General features: G+C 41.3%; 1 protein-coding gene across 1 annotated transcript in view; it reads right to left on the bottom strand.

Moving 5' to 3' along the window:
* The window catches only part of CCDC172 (coiled-coil domain containing 172), a gene marked incomplete at its 3' end in the record, with an annotated part of 30,735 nt that extends 14,051 nt beyond the window's left edge, over window positions 1-16,684 (bottom strand). Inside the window, exons 1-5 of the mRNA XM_079794102.1 lie at window positions 16,564-16,684; window positions 15,758-15,899; window positions 15,454-15,539; window positions 2,778-2,894; window positions 1,408-1,573 (exon numbers count right to left, since the gene is read on the bottom strand). Of these exons, the coding sequence (XP_079650228.1) occupies window positions 1,408-1,573; window positions 2,778-2,894; window positions 15,454-15,539; window positions 15,758-15,836 (448 nt within the window). The 5' untranslated portion in view covers window positions 15,837-15,899; window positions 16,564-16,684. The remainder of the gene's footprint in view (window positions 1-1,407; window positions 1,574-2,777; window positions 2,895-15,453; window positions 15,540-15,757; window positions 15,900-16,563) is intronic.
* Between the last annotated feature and the right edge of the window lie 1,177 nt (window positions 16,685-17,861).

Below are 17,861 nucleotides of genomic sequence, written 5' to 3'. Positions count from 1 at the left end.
AGCCAAGGGAAGAAGAAGAGACAGGAGAAAAATCAAGTGTCAGGATATAACGGATGTGGTGGTACGGATTAGAGGACGGGAAGGAAGAGCAAGCCCTGACGGGAAGGAAGACAAATGGAAACTAAAACTGCTCTGGGAAGAAACTGGCTCTCATATCTGCTTAAAATTTGAACAACACAAAGGAGAGAAAAAAGCATCAGAGACATTTCACCAGTGAGTTGTTTCAAACCTTGAAGGGACGGATCATTTTAGTATTTATATTTTTCCAGCTAGAGAAAAAAGGAAGCATTTTATATTCTTTCAGTTGACTCAACATAACACTCACACAAAGATTAATCTCACTTATAAGAATTGGTGCAAAAACCTTAAAAAAATATTATCAAACAGAATTCAGAAGTACATTCGATGACTAAGAGACCACAACTAAGTAAGGTTAATAATAGGATATATATTAATAAAATTCATATATTAATAGATTAAAGTGGGAAAAGCTTATTTGATTGCATCAAAAGGAGTATGGTGGAGAAGGAGGGAGGGAAGGAAGATGGGAGAGAGGGCGAAGAAGAATCCTCACAACAGCCTTGCTAAGGTCATTATTATAATCCCCTATCCATAAAGAGAGGAAACTGAGACAAAGAAAAGTCAAACATCTTGCCCAAGATCAAGATCAATTAAGTGGTGAAATTATGATTTAAATTCAATCAGCATAACTTTAGCATTTATAATCTTCAGGATGGTGGTTCTTATATGGCATATGCCTAGTAAATATTACCTATAATAATAAAAATTGTCATATGCAAAGCACAACAATAAGACATTCATAACAATAGCTCTAAGTCAATAAAAATGTTAAATGTGTTTACTATTCTTCATTGACTAAATGCATCCAACAGTACATTTTAGAACAACTTCCATGAAAAACTCATTTTCCATTTAATATCATTTGTACTTTCATTCTCTACTTCCTCAACCGCCACTCTATGATACTGTTCATGACATCTTCTGATTGTCAAATTAATTTCGTATTTTGATTCACACTCATTTGTAAACAACTTTTTTTTCTTTCATTTCCAAAATATTACTGTCTACTGGTTCTCCTCTTTACTCTAATTCTTCCTCTATTCCTTTCCTTAAATTCTCTGCTTTCCTAGTTTCTAGCTTTGGTCTTTGCTCCTCCTCTAGGCCCTCTGCATGTTTGCTCTGCATGATGTCACCAAGTCCTCTGGATTCAGTCCCAAATCTAATACTCTGGCTCTGCTCTCTCTTATCAGCCTCACAGCCAAATTTCCACCTGCCTTCTGGGCGTCTCCACCTGTTTATGCCATAGACATCTCCACCTAAAAATATCTGAAGCCAAGCTCAATTTCATTAATGCCAGATAAATGAGGTAATATTATATAGTCATACCCTTTTTCAAAATGTTTGCCTGGTTTTCTAAGTCAGATATTTCAATCTTGACATTTTCTTTCATCAAAAGCTCTCTTTTCTTTGTTATTTCATATTCATTATTGAAGTCCGTAATTTCCTTAATAAATTTTTCCTCCTCCTCCATCACTTTTTTCTTAGTAGCCTCCTGAAAAGCAGAAACAAAAGATCAAATACAAGAATTAATTGCAAAAATATTTTTATTTTGTGATTTAAAATGCAATCATTTGAAGTTATTAACAACAAAATATAACATTATACTTCTCGGTATTGTCACAAAAGTGCTTTACTTCTCTGGTGATATTAATAAAAAGCTAAAGCTATTATGTAATAACAGCCAACTATTTTCACATGAAAGATTTAATCGTAATGTTTTGGGAAAATTATTGATGTAGAAACTCTACCACTCATCATTATATATGTGTTTGTTTCTATATTAAAGTTATAATCATATATTCCATTTTGTCACTGCACTATAAATTTGGTAGTAAAATAATTAAATGACCAAACTTGAAAATAAAAATCTATATGCAAAGAAATTACTGCCTTATAAAAAAAACAGAGAAACAAATGAGGAAATCCAAGGAAAACTTTTAAAATGTATACAATGAAAGAAAAATTATATATTCATTTCTAATTCAGCTCTAAATAATAGTTTACATTTTTATGAATTATCAACATGCAGTAGAAATAAGAATTTCCAAAAACTTTGGACAATGCTAGAACCTAAACTTTTGATACAGCTAGAAGCCAAACATTACTACATTTTTCTATTTTTTTTCTAGGAAATGTCAACTGATTATGAGCTACATTTGGAAACTGGCCATGCCATTCATAAACCACCGGTCGTTAATTCTGTTGACTTTAGATATATATTTTTAATATTTTATAATGTATTTTCTTTGAAATGTCAATTAATTACAAGTTATGTTCCTTAACTGCCCCTGCCATGTAAAACTGCTGTGTCTGTTGGCTCTGACTTATGATAAAAAGATAAACAAAATCCATCTTTTCACCCACATCCATAAATATGCCTACAGTGCAAACGTCTCTGCTTTTCAGAAGCCTTAAAACCAATGTTTAGAAGCCTGAGCAATTCAAATCAGTTTCACTGTTTCTTTCACGCTATTATAATTATAAATAATTTGCATATTGTATCCTTGCCAATAAATACTCTTTCAACCTATATTACTCTACCAACTGTTTTTAAATAGCACTTAATTCTTTTCTGAATCTGTCAGGACTATCTGCCAACGTGCATGTGGGTAATTTTCTAAAAGTACACCTAAGTGTATTCAAATACTTTAGACACAGTTAGTGAAATAGATTTCTCTAAATGGCTGGAGACTTACAAAGGTTTGGAGAAGCATACTCCTGTGGTTTATAATTTCACTGCACTGTCTTTCTAAGGCATTTTCATGAGTTTTCAAAAGCTGTAAGAGGGAGGATTTTTCACAAAACTGCTGAACCTTAAAGAAAAATAAAAAATCAGAAATCCAAATGAACCAATTAAACATTTTAGGGTACCTTAGTTAATAGAACAGCTCTGTATAGTATAAAACATGTTCTGTACTATCTTCAAATACAAATTATAATTCACATTAAACACCTTACTTAATATGCACTATCTTATAATATTTTATAAGTGCTTTATAATCTCTTCCCCCAATAAAACTATAGGCTCCTCAAGGGCAGATCATCTGTTTTCTTTTTCCTTCCCAATATCTAGCGCATTTCTTCACTTAGGCACTAAAGGTTTTTGACTACACACATGGAAATCTGCTTCAAGACAGCTTTAAAAAGAGAACAAGTTTCTGTTCTCATTACTCATAAGGAAGATATGGATGAATAAATCATAGATATGATATGACTAATAAAATAATGAGATAAAAGCTACAAACCATAAGCAAAAACTGAATCCCATGATGATAGTTATATTAAATAAAACATAAATTTGCTAAAATCCTCAAGTGGGTATTGAGAACTTATTTTTTATTTTAGTACCTCAACTGATTCCAACTAGCAAGAGATATAGTAAACATTAATATTAGACATGTAACTGCTATTTTATTTGGGACATTAAAAAAATAGCATCTCTTGAGGCCATGTATGTTGAAATAAAAGTCAGAAGGCTGTGATATATAAAAGCTAAAAACGATGCTGGGCTGGAAATGCCCTTTCCACTATGTTCAGTACTGGCCCTCCCTCATAAGAAAGTATCACTCCTAGTTTGGGGCTATTCCTATCTCCACAGAAAAAATAAATAAATAAATTTAATTTAAATTACAGAAAGCAAGATTTATGTTAGCTATAAGACAGGCTGTGAGAGGCAGGCTGTGAAATCTCTGCCCTAGAAGATACTGAATAGTGAAGAGCTTAGAAAGAGTCCAGTCCAGAGGCAATGGGTGGGCCTAAAAGACATTGCAATGATGTGGCTCAAAAGTCCTACAAATATTGGCATTTAAAAAAATAGCCCAAATTAAACAGAAGTGATCTCACACATATATTACCACAGCACATCTGCCCACACCTTCAGTACCTGGTGCTGTTCTCATCAACTCTGTCTTAAGAAAGACATCAATAGAGCAGTGGTTCCCAATGTGGGGCACAGGCACACAGGGGGGCAATTTGATTTTTAAGGGGGGGGGGGGCGCTATTCGAGAATCAGTTATTAACAGTGAATTTTTTGCACTTCTAGGGGCCTCATATACAGTATATAAATATATATTGTGACATATTTATGCATTTCAGTTCTCTATTATATGTTTTGAAACTTTATTTGCTATTTTTCATATGACTTCATATTATTATTATTATTATTATTATTATTATTATTGTTATTATTTAAACAATTTCTTAGTGATTTCTTCCTCAGGACTTCAACTGTCCTTTTGTTCTTTTATTTCTCTCTTTCATGGATGCCATGTTCTTTGGAAGCTTGTGTAGACCAAGTTAATGGCCTTTTAGGCTTTCTCCACATGAATTGGAGTTCACTTTTTGAATAATAAGAATTGTATGTAATGGGGGGGGGGGGGGGCGGGCATCAGGATTTTAGAGATGCTTAGGTGGGGCATAGCCAAAAGAAGGTTGGGAGCCACTGCAATAGAGGAAGGTTAGAGAGGTGAATTTTACAAGACCAAAGGAAATCAGAGAGTACTTTTAAAACTGGGGGAAGTGAGAATGGGGCAGTTAGTATTTCACTGTCTGAGAATAGAGATTAGAAAACATCTGTTCAGATCTATAGAATCATATAGAAATTGGTAACAATGGCAAACAAGAGTCTTTACATAAATTCCATCACATTTATTGAGAATAAAAAATACTTCAAAGCTATGAAGTATATATTACTAGAGGCCTGGTGCACGAAATTCGTGCATGAGGGTGTGTGTCCCTCAGCCCAGCCTGCACCCTCTCCAATCTGGGACCCACAATCCAGGACTGCTGGCTCCCAACTGCTTGCCTGCTTGCCTTCCTGATTGCCCCTAACCACTTCTGCCTGCCAGCCTAATCACCCCCTAACCACTCCCCTGCCAGCCTGCTTGATGCCTAACTGCTCCCCTGCCAGCCTGTTTGCCCCTAACTGTCCTCCCCTGCAGGTCTGGTCACCCCTAACTGCCCTCCCCTGCAGGCCTGGTCCCCCGCAACTGCTCTCCCCTGCAGGCCTGGGTACCCCCAAACTGCCCTTCACTGCAGGCCTGGTCACCCACAACTTCCCTCCTCTGCCGGCCTGGTCACCCCTAACTGCCCTCCCCTACAGGCTTGATCACCCCAAACTGCCATCCCTTGCAGTCCTGGTCCTTCCCAACTGCCCTCCCCTGCTGGCCTAATTGCCAACAACTGCCCTCCCTTGCAGGCCTGGTCCCTCCCAACTGCCCTCCCCTGCTGGCCATCTTGTGGCGGCCATCTTGCATCCACATGGGGGCAGCCATCTTGTGTGTTGGAGTGATAGTCAATTTGCATATTACTCTTTTATTAGATAGGATAGAGGTCTGGTGCAAGCATGGGGGCCAGCTGGTTTGCCCTGAAGGGTGTCCCAGATCAGGTTGGGGGTTCCCTTGGGGTGTGGGGCGGCCTGGGCGAGGGGCCTGTGGTGGTTGGCAGGCCGGCTACACCCCCTGGCAACCCAAGCGGAGGCCCTGGTATCTGGGATTTATTTATCTTCTATAATTGAAACTTTGTAGCCTTGAGCGGAGCCAAGCCTCCTGCTTGTTCCGTGGCTGCAGCCATTTTTGTTGGGACTTATTTATTTTCTATAATTGAAACTTTGTAGCCTTGAGCGGAAGCCAAGGAAGGCCAGGGCTGCGGAACCTTGGCTTCCTCCATCGCCAGGGGCAACTCAAGCCTCCTGCTCTCTCCAGCTCCGTGGCTGCCGCTACTTTTGTTGGGATTTATTTATCTTTTATAATTGAAACTTTGTAGCCTTGAGTGGAGGCCTGGGCCAGCCAGGGTGTGCGGAAAGCTTGGCTTCCTCCATTGCCGAGGAAACCCAAGCCTCCTGCTTGCTCTGTGGCCACAGCCATCTTGGTTGGGTTAATTTGCATACTCACTCCTGATTGGCTGGTGGGCGTGGCTTGTGCATATTACTCTTTTTTTAGACAGGATTATATAAATGCAAATAAAATGAGTCCCAGAGAAGTCAAATACCTTAACAAAGGTTACATAATTAATTAGGGGCAAGCCCAGGACTAAAATAGGGGTCTTCTGACTTCCTTTCTTGTAAATCATGTTAACATGGAAATATTAGATCTATTTCAAAGTAATAAATACTTCTGGAACCAGAAAGGGACTTTAGTCTCTGATAAATTGAAAGAATGTAAGTTTAAGAAAAATAATTATCAAAGAGTAGGTCCATCTCAGTTTGTTAAGAGAAGGTTACTGGCAGTATATATCTAAATCTCCAAGTTGCTATTATGGATGGTAACCATGAATGTCCACAAAAATGCTTTGAGACCAAATATTGGGCTGGATAAATTTTGGTTTAATCCAATAAGGTATTTCATATATCAAGCCTATTAGATTCCAAATTCTTGAATCCTGATTCTGTTTCTGCCATTGATCTGTTGTAAATGATCTGTGTTAAAACACAAAAGTTGACAAAATACTAGTTATCAAACTAAGAAATTTCACAATAAGACTTAAGCGAATTTATTATTCAAGTTCAGAAATTAAGGTTTTCTGTTCCAGCTATCACCAACTAAAACCTAAATCACCACTAAGCTGACATTCACTTTCAAAAAAGGAAAATAAAGAATATTAAAGAAAGCTATTAGCATTGAATTAGAATATTTTATCATGATAAAAAATAAAACCTATATACTCAAAACTGAAAAGTAGACAGTTGTTCACAAGAATAAGAAGGATATATCTATAATATCCCTTTCTCTAAAATCCTATGTGAATTATCCATTTTGAGGTCTTTTCTACTTTTTTTTATTATTATTAACTAGGAGCCCAGCACGTGATTTGAAATCACACGGCGCCGCCCACCCTCGAGTTGCTGGTCTGGCCCTGCCTCGCTCTCTGGGCCCCACAGCAGCTGCGGCCGCTGCTAATCAGGCCCTCCCCCAGCGCAGGCGTGTGGAGGCCCCTGCCACCCTGCCCCCAACGCTGTGCACGCAACCTCCTCCTGTCCAGTTTACCCGTTACGGTGTCCCAGTTAATTAGAATATTTCTCATATATATGTATATATCCTATATAATAAAGAGGTAATGTGCAAATTGACCATCACTCCAATATACAAAATGGCCGCCCCCATGTGGTCAAAGATGGCCACCCCCATGTGGACACAAGATGGCCACCACAAGATGGCCAGCAGGGGAGAGCAGTTAGGGGTGACTGGGCCAGCAGAGGAGGGCAGTTGGGGGGGGACCCAGGCCTGCAGGGGAGGGATGTTGGGGGGGGCCAGCCCTGCAGGGGAGGGCAGTTGAGGGAACCAGGCCTGCAGGGAAGGGCAGTTGGGGGTACCAGGCCTGGAGTGGAGGGCAGTTAGGGGGAACCAGGCCTTCAGGGGAGAGCAGTTGGGGGAGGACCAGGCCTGCAGGGGAGGGCAGTTGGGGGCGACCAGGCTGGCAAGGGAGGGCAGTTAGGGGTGACTGGGCCAGCAGGGGAGGGCAGTTGGAGAGGGACCAGGCCTGGAGGGGAGAACAGTTAGGGGCGACCAGGCCGGCAGGGGAGGGCAGTTAGGGCAATCGGGCCGGCAGGGGAGTAGTTAGGCGTTGATCAGGCTGGCATGGGAGTGGTTAAGGGGTGATCAGGCTGGCAGGCAGAAGAGGTTGGGAGCCAGCAGTCCTGGATTGTGAGAGGGATGTCCAACTGCCCATTTAGGCCCGATCCCTCAAGGGGTCCCAGATTGGAGAGGGTGCAGGCTGGACTGAGGGACACACACCCCCCCACCCCCTATGCACGAATTTCATGCACCGGGCCCTCTAGTATACACACACACACACACACACACACACACACACACACACACACACATATATCAGTCTACTCATCTTCATCCCCTTTCTGTCTTATACTATCCTGTCTTTATCCTTTACTTCTACATTTTCCTCTTTTAATCAACCTAAAAAAAATCCCAGACAATCAATAACTATGGAAAAATTACAGCAACATTCATTTTAGAACAGCATAATAGAGACAGAGGCACGGGTTTGGGAAAGCTCAATCAGGACTGTCAGAAAGAATAGATGCCTACATATGCTGACTACATGTTGAGGACAGCAATTCAATTAGGGCTGCAGACCACATGGGGTCTAACATTATTAATAGAGAGCCTACATATTTTAATGGAATAAAGGGACAAAAACTTTTGAATCTGCCTAGTTCCTCTCTACCGAGTATAAGTTAGTAACTCTTAAGGACTGAAATAGCTTTTCATGGCCACCTATTTGCAGAATGGGTTTCTCATCATTTTGTTTGTTTGTTTGTTTGTTTGTTTGTTTCTGTTATCACAACTGTTTCTTAAATTATTCTTGTGTTTGAAAACCAGATTGACTGATATGTAAAATTTAGGTAAATATTCCTGAACATATTGATAGGATCACAAGATGAGGTAGGTCATTTCACAGAATACATTATCCTCAGAAAACTCTACCTCTCTTTTGTTGCAACAGTGATGGGTGGAGATCAGAATTGGGAAGATAGTAGAAGAGATGTGAAATCATGACCTCAATATTGTTGAAGTTACTGACTCTATTTCCTAAGTTACGCAGGGACCCACAGGGGCTACAAACAATAAAGAGAAAAGGGTGGAAGCCCTCGCAGCAGGAACACAAATTTCTCTTCCTCATCACTCTTTTCTATGACTACAAATGAAGAAAAGGATTTGCATGCAGCTTTAAAGTTACATTCTAGAATGAAATAGCCAAGCTTTGTCAGAAAATATTGCTGTTACGGAAAATTTTCATTTATAGCAGTGCCAACACTGGTTAATTCTGCTTCTCTCAGCAAAAAAGGTATTTTTTTTCCTTTCCCTATTTTATTCCTCTTGGGATATTTGATTTTCAACAGAGCTTACAGTTTTCCCACTGAGCTGACTTGCCTGGCCAACTGGGTCATTTTCAGCATAGCCATGACTGGTGACTCTTCGTCACTCTGACGGCCTGGGTGCCGTTAGGTATTTTTCTACTATAAGAACTTTAAAATCGAAAGTGACTGAAGTTTTAAATTAATGCTTGTGTCCAAGTAAGCAAAGCACTGAGCTACTCTTTGTTGTGGTTACTGTTGTTTAAAATAATCTCAGCCTTTAGAAACTGACATTTTGCTGATTAAAAGCTCTGCAATGGTATAGCAGGCAACTTTACATAAGAAAACAGAGAGATCTATGCAGATTTCATATTTGTAAGATCATAGCAATTGGGGGAAAATGTGTTTGTTATCACTAAGACAAAAGACATTTTAAACACTAGAGTACATCAATGAATATTTTATCAATAGCAGACATTAAGGTTTTTTAAAAAGTTACATCTATTTTTTTATAAATACACTAGAGGCCCAGTGCATGATTGAATCATACACGTGTAGGGTCCCCTACACGCTTTCGCTTTCGATCACGGGGGAGCTGGGTGCCTGTCCGCTGGTGCACCAGGCCTTTCAGAAGCCTCCGGCGTGGCGAAGGCTTCTGAAAGGCCTGGTGCCTGAGCGGACAGGCACCCAGCTCCCACGCTTTTGCTTTTGATCGCTGGTGCACCAGGCCTTTCAGAAGCCTCCGGCGCGGCGAAGGCTTCTGAAAGGCCTGGTGCCTGAGCGGACAGGCACCCAGCTCCCACGCTTTTGCTTTTGATCGCTGGTGCACCAGGCCTTTCAGAAGCCTCCGGCGCGGCGAAGGCTTCTGAAAGGCCTGGTGCCTGAGCGGACAGGCACCCAGCTCCCACGCTTTTGCTTTTGATCGCTGGTGCACCAGGCCTTTCAGAAGCCTCCGGCGCGGCGGAGGCTTCTGAAAGGCCTGGTGCCTGAGTGGACAGGCACCCAGTTCCCCCGCTTTTGATGGTCCGCGGTGGGACGTGAGCTCGCTGCCCCAGAGGCCCCTTCTGTGCTGCAGCACAGCCATGGTGCAGATGCTGAGCTCGAGCCGCCGCGAGTCCCGCCCCCCCCCCCCCGCACCTCCTGGCCAATCGCGGGCATAGCGAAGGTACGGTCAATTTGCATATTTGTCTATTATTAGGTAGGATTTCTTCACCACAGATGCAATGCCTAACGTATAACTCACTATGACACAGTAATCCTAATATAGTAAGGAAAGTTCAATATTAGCAAATAGTCCTTACTCCTTATCCCCTTGTCCAATCTTATCTTCAACCAGTCTCCTCAATCACTCCTCTCCAGCCACACTGTCCTTGTTATTCCTAGAACATAATAGGAATACTGCCCCAGGGCCTTTGCACTGGCTGCTCTCTGCCTGGAAATCCCTTTTCCCAGCCTCTTGGTGGCTGGTTCCTTTACTTCAGTCAAGTCTTAGCTCATCTGTCACCTTTTCATTGAGGATTATCAGGATTCCTGATAAGACCACTGCTACTTAAGTTTGTCCTGGAAGTTCTTGTTAATGTGATATGGCAAGAAAAAAAGAATAAGAAATATAATTATCCAAAGAGCTGACACACAATTCTCTCTCTTGTTTGTTTGGACAAATGTCTAATTATATACCTAATAAATTTAACAAAATCTACCGAGAAACTGTTAAAAATAACAAAATAAACAACAAAAACTAAGGACTGTATCTTTTCTAGTTACCAACAATAGACAAAAGCATGAAAAAGATCCCATTCACAACAGCAAAAACAAAATAAATAAAACACAAAAGCTTAACAATAGAGGTGACGAGGAGCTCATGAGAAAAATACCATTTTAGAGTAACAATGTGATCTATTTCTTACTGTGGTGGTCACATATTTCCCGTTCCTTCCTCTTTTCTATCTTCTCATGGCTATGAATATTGAAGCAAATTAAGACAATAAAAATTCATTCCCATCTTTTGACATGTAGGGTTTCTTTCTCATATAACTGTACATTGCCTATCATTGACAGGAGGAATGAACTATATCTAAAGCCATGTAACTAGCCTGAATCAAAGAAGTTGAGGTAGGCAGCCTTTCAACTTATCTGAAATATTATTCAGGCAAAACAATTCATAAGACCTCATAAGAACCAAGGGTTATGTGAGAAATTCTTTCCAGCAACGTGAAGATCACAGGCACAGCTATACGTACCCAGTTTGCCCTTGACCTCTTCATTCATCTTTTCTGAACCCATCTGGTATTCCAAAGTCCATTGCCAACCTAAATCCACCCTTGTCAAAATAACCCTCATTCTCCAAAAATGACTCTTCCCTTTTCCTCAAATAAAACTCCCATTCCCAGAGAACTGCTGATTAAGGAAAAAATAATAAAGCAAAAGTATTATTATTTTTTTAATTTTTCTTTATTGTTGAAAGTATTACACAGGTCCCCTTTCTTTCCCTATTGAACCTTCCACTCCATACCTGCCTCTCCCAGGCCTTCATCACACTACTGTCTCCATGGGCTATGCAATATGCATATAAATTCCCCAGGTAATGTCTCCTGCTCCACCCCCGAATGATGCTTCTTAAGCTGACTCTTATTAGAGAGATACTTTTAAATAAGGTGACTTCTATGTTATTTGACAACTCAGGAGGTAGTATCTAACCTTACCTATCATTACAGCTTCCTATTCCGTCACGATATAAAACAATAGAAAGCTTACTGTAGTGATTTTTCAAGTATTGCTTTTAACAGAACAACAAAATGCCACCGATTCCTTAAAATATACAATTCCTCTTCATAATAAGAAAATGTGGCACATGGGCAAGAAAAGATCATACCTCAGTCAAGTACTAGTATACTGCAAGAATACTAGAAATTGGGTTGGAGACCTTAAATAACATTAAATGTAAGCAGGATATAAAGTTTTCTTTAAGTTTAAATAATAAACATCTCAATTATAAAACTGCATTTCAATAGTATAAATGATAATAATTTGTGATTTTGCTCTTTCCCTAATTAGGTAATAGAGTACTAATGGATATGACATTGCCTGCTGCTCTGAAAAGGCTCTTAACTTTTATCAATTAAAGAAAAGGAATGTGTACATTTTTAAGTAAGGCAGTAAAAGAAGGCACCTTGAGTTACTTGTTTATTTCAATATAATTTTACTTAAAAAATTCATAACATTTAAAAAATATATGTTTTTATTGATTTCAGAGAAAGGAAGGGAGAAGAAAGACAGAGAGAAACATCAATGATAAGAGAGAATCATTGATCAGCTGCCTTATTCACAATCAAGCCTGTAACCCAGGCATGTGCCCTGACCGGGTCGAACCGTGACCTCTTGTTTTATAGGTCGACGCTCAAACACTGAGCCACACCAGCCAGGCTAAGAGTTCATGATATTTTATTATTGTTAAGATTTCTACTGCAGTAAGTTAAAATTGGGAAAAGAAAAGACATAGACGAAAATCACTTCTGACTTTCCTCCATTTACTTCCTCTTCAGAATGTATGGTGCTATGTTAGGTTTGATATATATATTTATAAAGATTGACAATACACTATTTTAACAATACACTATTTTTTTAAAACATAACACATTCTTAAAGGTGCTTAAAAGAAACTACAAATATTTTGAGATTCCTTAATTTTGATTTGCTCTGTCGTCAGTGCTAGAAAACCTCTCCAAAAGTCTAGGTATACTGGCAAGCATCAGTGCAAATCCAGGCCTGCTCTCGTCTTCCTTTTTGCATATTACCGATCCTAACCAGGCATACCATGGCCGTCCAATTGGCAATGCACTCCTACCGTATAATATCAGACTTTTGCAACCACATATTTTAAAGAATTCACTGAGCCCTGAAAGGCAAATGCTATCATTCAAGTTCTAATTACATGCTACCTGGGTTTTACAGAACAAAAGAAAAGTGAATATTGTACTTCCTAAATATATTTTTTGACCACGAGCAACTTCTAAAATAAATGCTCAAAATATGTTCTGAATGTATCACTGTACAAATAACTCAAGCACTGGCCTATTCAAATTATGTTCTAGCTTCTCTTTATGCTGCTTCTACTTGACAAATTGATCAATAAATGCCAAGTCAAATATGTAAGTAAATATATTTTCATTGTTATTGGCAGACATATAATTAACTCTGCGAATAAAAGAAACAAGAAATCAATTTATGATTACTTCTACAGTTCTTCCCATTAGTCATTTACATTGTAATTGTGCTTCCACTTTTAAAACCTTCATACACACATATATACACACATACCATTTTGACTGTATTATAAATCAAATTATTTAAATTACAAATTACTATTATATGAACTGTGACTCTCATATGTTAATTTTATTAGTAGGCTACAATTGTATTAGTACCCACATATATGAGCTCATTAAAAAGCAATGCACATTTATAAGACTATATTAATTAGTAATTTTAGCAAATGTTTCAACAATGTTAGGGATTTGCTCTCTCTTATGTCAAGTATAAATACTTGAGTCGTCATTTTTTATGTATGTGTATATATCAATAAGCTACATTTCTATTTTCCAGCAAAACAGCCTGCTAACAAAGAGTAAACCTAATTTTTTTCAAAGAAAAATTCAGCTTAAATCTTTTTTTTTTTAACATTTGATTTGCTATCTGTCAGGTCAATATCTTCATGAATCCTGGAAAAATACATTTTGTATAAAAACTTACACAAGTGACCTTTTAAAAATATTGTCCTCAACTAGATGCAAAAGCTTCCGATACATTATTATATATGAAAAAAGACATTTAAGATGAGTTCAAGAAATCTGTTTTAATAAAATATGCTGTTGTACTTCCATCTGGTAGTTTGTGTTTAAGTTATATGCCACGGACAAGTCATTTAACCTCCTGGTTTCCTCCCCTAGAAAGAGGGATTAGGATGGTACCATCACATGATTTCGCCAGGATTAATGGAGTAAATGCAGGTACAGCCTATAGGAAGTGCTCAATAAGTGTTAGCTATGTATTACCTAATTGTATATGTTTTGCCTATCACTTCTAATAGCTTCTAGTTACCAATCCTGAAAGTATCTTCATTCTTTTTAAAGAAAAAGAAAGCTACGTCATGACATTGTTAAGGCTTTGCCCGTTCCCTTAGCTTTCAGCACTGCTATTAGCAGCTAGTTTATCCGCTACTCACAGGCATAAAAGGACCTAAGGTTTCACTAAATAACAGTTCCAAATTCTATTTTAAAAGACAGCACTACTCTCCCTATTATCTCATCATTGGTACTTATTAATTCACTTAAAACGCTCAAGTTTTATGTGCTAGGCATGGGATATAGGCTGTGGAAATAATGGGTAAGAAAAAAATTCCAAATATAGTGCTTACAACATAGTGAAGGATACAAACACCAGTATGTATTGTTTAATTGTAAGATGGCGCACTGAATGTTACAAAACATCTCTCCCAAGATGTCCGCGGGAGGACTTCACAGGTGATGCTCCAGCGAGACTTGGAAGGAAGAGCAGAAGCTCTCCGGGTGGAGAGAGGATCCCTGTTACTTTATTCAAAGAAAGAACTGGAAAGTCCTCACAGTGCTAAGTTAAAATAGACATATTTTAAGAAAACAGACTTCCTCAAACAGATTTCCCATCCCACACTGCTTGCTTAGTGTATCTTTAGCAGCTGAAGAAATCGTTTTGCGTGACTGTCTGCCCCTGCCCCTGGCAAGGCCTTCATTGTGATACACCTGAGTGATGTTCTTGGCTCCCATCCTCCCAGAGCTCAGAGAGAGCGTCTGAAAATCACTTTTCTCACACAGCTTCCCAATCAAAAGCCTGCAATGGTTTACCCCGCTCCCGGACATCAGCCCTCTGCTTTGGGAGATCTCTCTCCAGACACGCCTTGGGTAGATCTCCCTTCTGCCCAAATGCTCCCTAGCCCCGAATGCGTTTCTCCTACTGCTTTGCTTCCCCAAAATTCTACCCACCCTTCAAAAAGCCATCAGATTCCCTCGCTTCTATTTAACATAACAACTGTACAAATGCTGCAGAAAAGAGAGAAATGCTAGTGGGAAAACACATGCTTTTGGGTGAAAAGTTATGTCCAAAATGTGGGAGAGAATTGAAAAACAAAAGACTCATTGGAAAGTTACATTCAGTTGTTACATCAACATAGTCCGCTTCTTACATTATTGATTCAAAACGTGTACTAGTATATCGCACCAACTGCTCACGGAGTAATTATTTTCCAATGACATTCTGCTCGCTTGTCCAACTTTAACCACCCACAACATGGGCAGTGAATTCTTCATCACTTACACTGGGTTCTTTAGGACAAATTCATATTAGACTGGACCATGCCACTGGACTCAGAACTTTAAATATTCCCAGGCAACGTGGAACCAGCTAACCAGCCTACCAGCCTGCCTCCTCCTGGAAGGGCAACTAGTTAAATAGGAAAATCACCTTCAGAAAGTCAAGTCACAACACCTTTCCAAGTGATAGATAAGTGAGCCTGCGCTCCACGCCAATACCTTGGATTCCAACTTGATTTTCTCTTCATTCAGCTCCTCGGCCGCTTCCCTCCTTTTGTCACGGCATCTGCTGATCTCCGACCGGACTGTCAGACAAAGCAACCCGGCCAGCACGTGGGCCTCCCCGGGCCCATTGCTGGAGCCGGTGCTCAGGCACCGCTCGGCTGCCCTTCCCTCCCCGTGGAGGCAGGCAGCCCCTCTAACTGCTCTGGCCCCTGCTGGGCGGGGGGGGGGACCTCCTCCCGCCCCCACCCTCCAAGGAGAGGACACAGGCCCCGCGCGACCCGCCCGCTGCCCCGCGGACCTTCTCGCATCAGGCGGCGGCCCTCCTGGGCCCGGTGCTCGGAGGAGAGGATGTGCTGGAACAGGGACTCCAGGCTCATCGCGGCCCCGGCTCCGGGATCCTGGTGCTGCCCTTAAATATTTTATAACCGCCTCCGAGGGTCCTGGAAAGCGCAAGCGAGAAGGGTTATTCCAGGGCTGACTCCATCTCCCGCCCCAATGACCAGGCCCACGCAGGCCGGGACCGGACAGGGTCCCAGGGCCCCAGGGTCCCAGGGCCCCAGGGTCCCAGGGCCCCAGGGTCCCAGGGCCCCAGGGTCCCAGGGCCCCAGGGTCCCAGGGCCCCAGGGTCCCAGGGCCCCAGGGTCCCAGGGCCCCAGGGTCCCAGGGCCCCAGGGTCCCAGGGCCCCAGGGTCCCAGGGCCCCAGGGTCCCAGGGCCCCAGGGTCCCAGCGCCAGGCCTTGTTCCCTTGGTTCCCATGCACAAGCCCGATTTCCCCTCCTTCCGCCCTCGTCCCGCAGTGACAGGGCCTCCCGGGCCCAGGCCCTGCCTCCCCGCCATCCGCGCCGCAGCCCTTCCTGTCCTCAGCCTGCTCCTCTCAGCCCCGGTTCTTTGTTTGTTTGTTTGTTTGTTTTGTATTTTAATATATTTTTATTGACTTCAGAGAGGACCCGAGAGTGAGAGAGAGACAAAAACATCCATGATGAGAGAGAATCATGGACGGGCTGCCTCCTGCACGCCCCACACGGGGGATGAGCCCGCAACCCAGGCCTGTGCCCTTGACCGGGAATCCAACCGTGACCTCCTGGTCCAAAGGTCAAAGCTCACCCACTGAGCCGCACCGCTGGGTCCGCCCCTCTCTTTGGAGAGAAAAGGTCCTCCAAGGGCTCGGTGTCTGAGCGACCGTGGACCAGCTAAGGATCCCGCAGCTGGAGACGGTGAAGGCCGCGGCCCCGGGCGGGAGGGAAGCTACGGCGGCGCCTCCGGGCCATTCCGCGTTCCGTTATTTAGCGGCGACCACGTGGCCCCGGAGGTCTCGGGCCTGACTTGGAATCGGCTGATGGATCTCCAACGCGCCAACGCCCGGGGCTGCATCAAGTGCAAAGTTCCCGCGGTGCTAAATATAAACTTCTGCAAAGTCTTATCCTTTATGGCAAAGACTGCTATCCAGGCGCGAGGTCTGACGTTCCGCCTTAATCATCCCCTGGTAATCAGGGCACCGCTCTGTGGCCCGCTTGGAAATTAATCATTGCCTTTTGTAATCAAGCCGCCGTGATATTAACGCTGGAATATCTGTGCCGTGTGTGTCAGGGACCAAAGTGGTTGCTAATCAAAGCTTAAACGTGAAAGGCACCTTTGGGACTTCTGCATGGGATTTTTGTTTAATTAAAAAAAATAAAATAATTGTCATTTTAGTGGGTCGAACTAGCACGATGACAGGAAGCATCTGACTTTATTCCTGATGGCTAAACTTGAAAAAGTAATTTCTAGTTAGAATGGGTTTAGAATTAAGTAAGAGAAGGTAAATGTAATTTCTGGCACATCATCTGTATAATAGACTTACTATTTCATTACTGCTGTAGTATAAGCCCTTATAAATTTTAACCTGTTCCAAATTTCCACCTTAACTTCCATCAAGCCATGTGTGCAAAAAAAACTTAATTTTAAACTTTATTATGAAAGAATACATACTGCAAAGTGTAATAAAGTAGAAAAGAATTGCCCACCAAAATCATTCAGAAGGAAATTTTGATAATATTTTGGTTGTTACCTTCTAGGTAACCTTCCTCACCTTGCATTTTTCCTTTACAAACTTGGAAAAATTTGTGAATAAGTAATAATAATTATTTTTTTATTGAGTAAATTTGCCCAGCATTATTCTGGACATTCTCTATGTTTTGTGATGATTTTTACCCTGACCTTCCAGGTATAGTTTAGGAAACAGGCACAGCACAAAGTATCTTGCAGAATTTGCATATCTAGTACATGGCAGAGCAATCTCTGAAACCGAGAAATCTGAGATCAGAGGCCATGGATTTAAATTTGGATTCTGCTCTTTTCCCCTCCTATTACAAGCATTTTAGCATTTCATTGAAAACTCTTCATAAATACATTTTTTTACAACT

Source organism: Cnephaeus nilssonii, assembly GCF_951640355.1.
Source record: "Cnephaeus nilssonii genome assembly, chromosome: 16".
Classification (NCBI taxonomy): Eukaryota; Metazoa; Chordata; class Mammalia; order Chiroptera; family Vespertilionidae; genus Cnephaeus; species Cnephaeus nilssonii.
The sequence above is the reverse complement of the archived record's forward strand: the minus strand, read 5'-3'. Positions and strand labels throughout refer to the sequence as shown.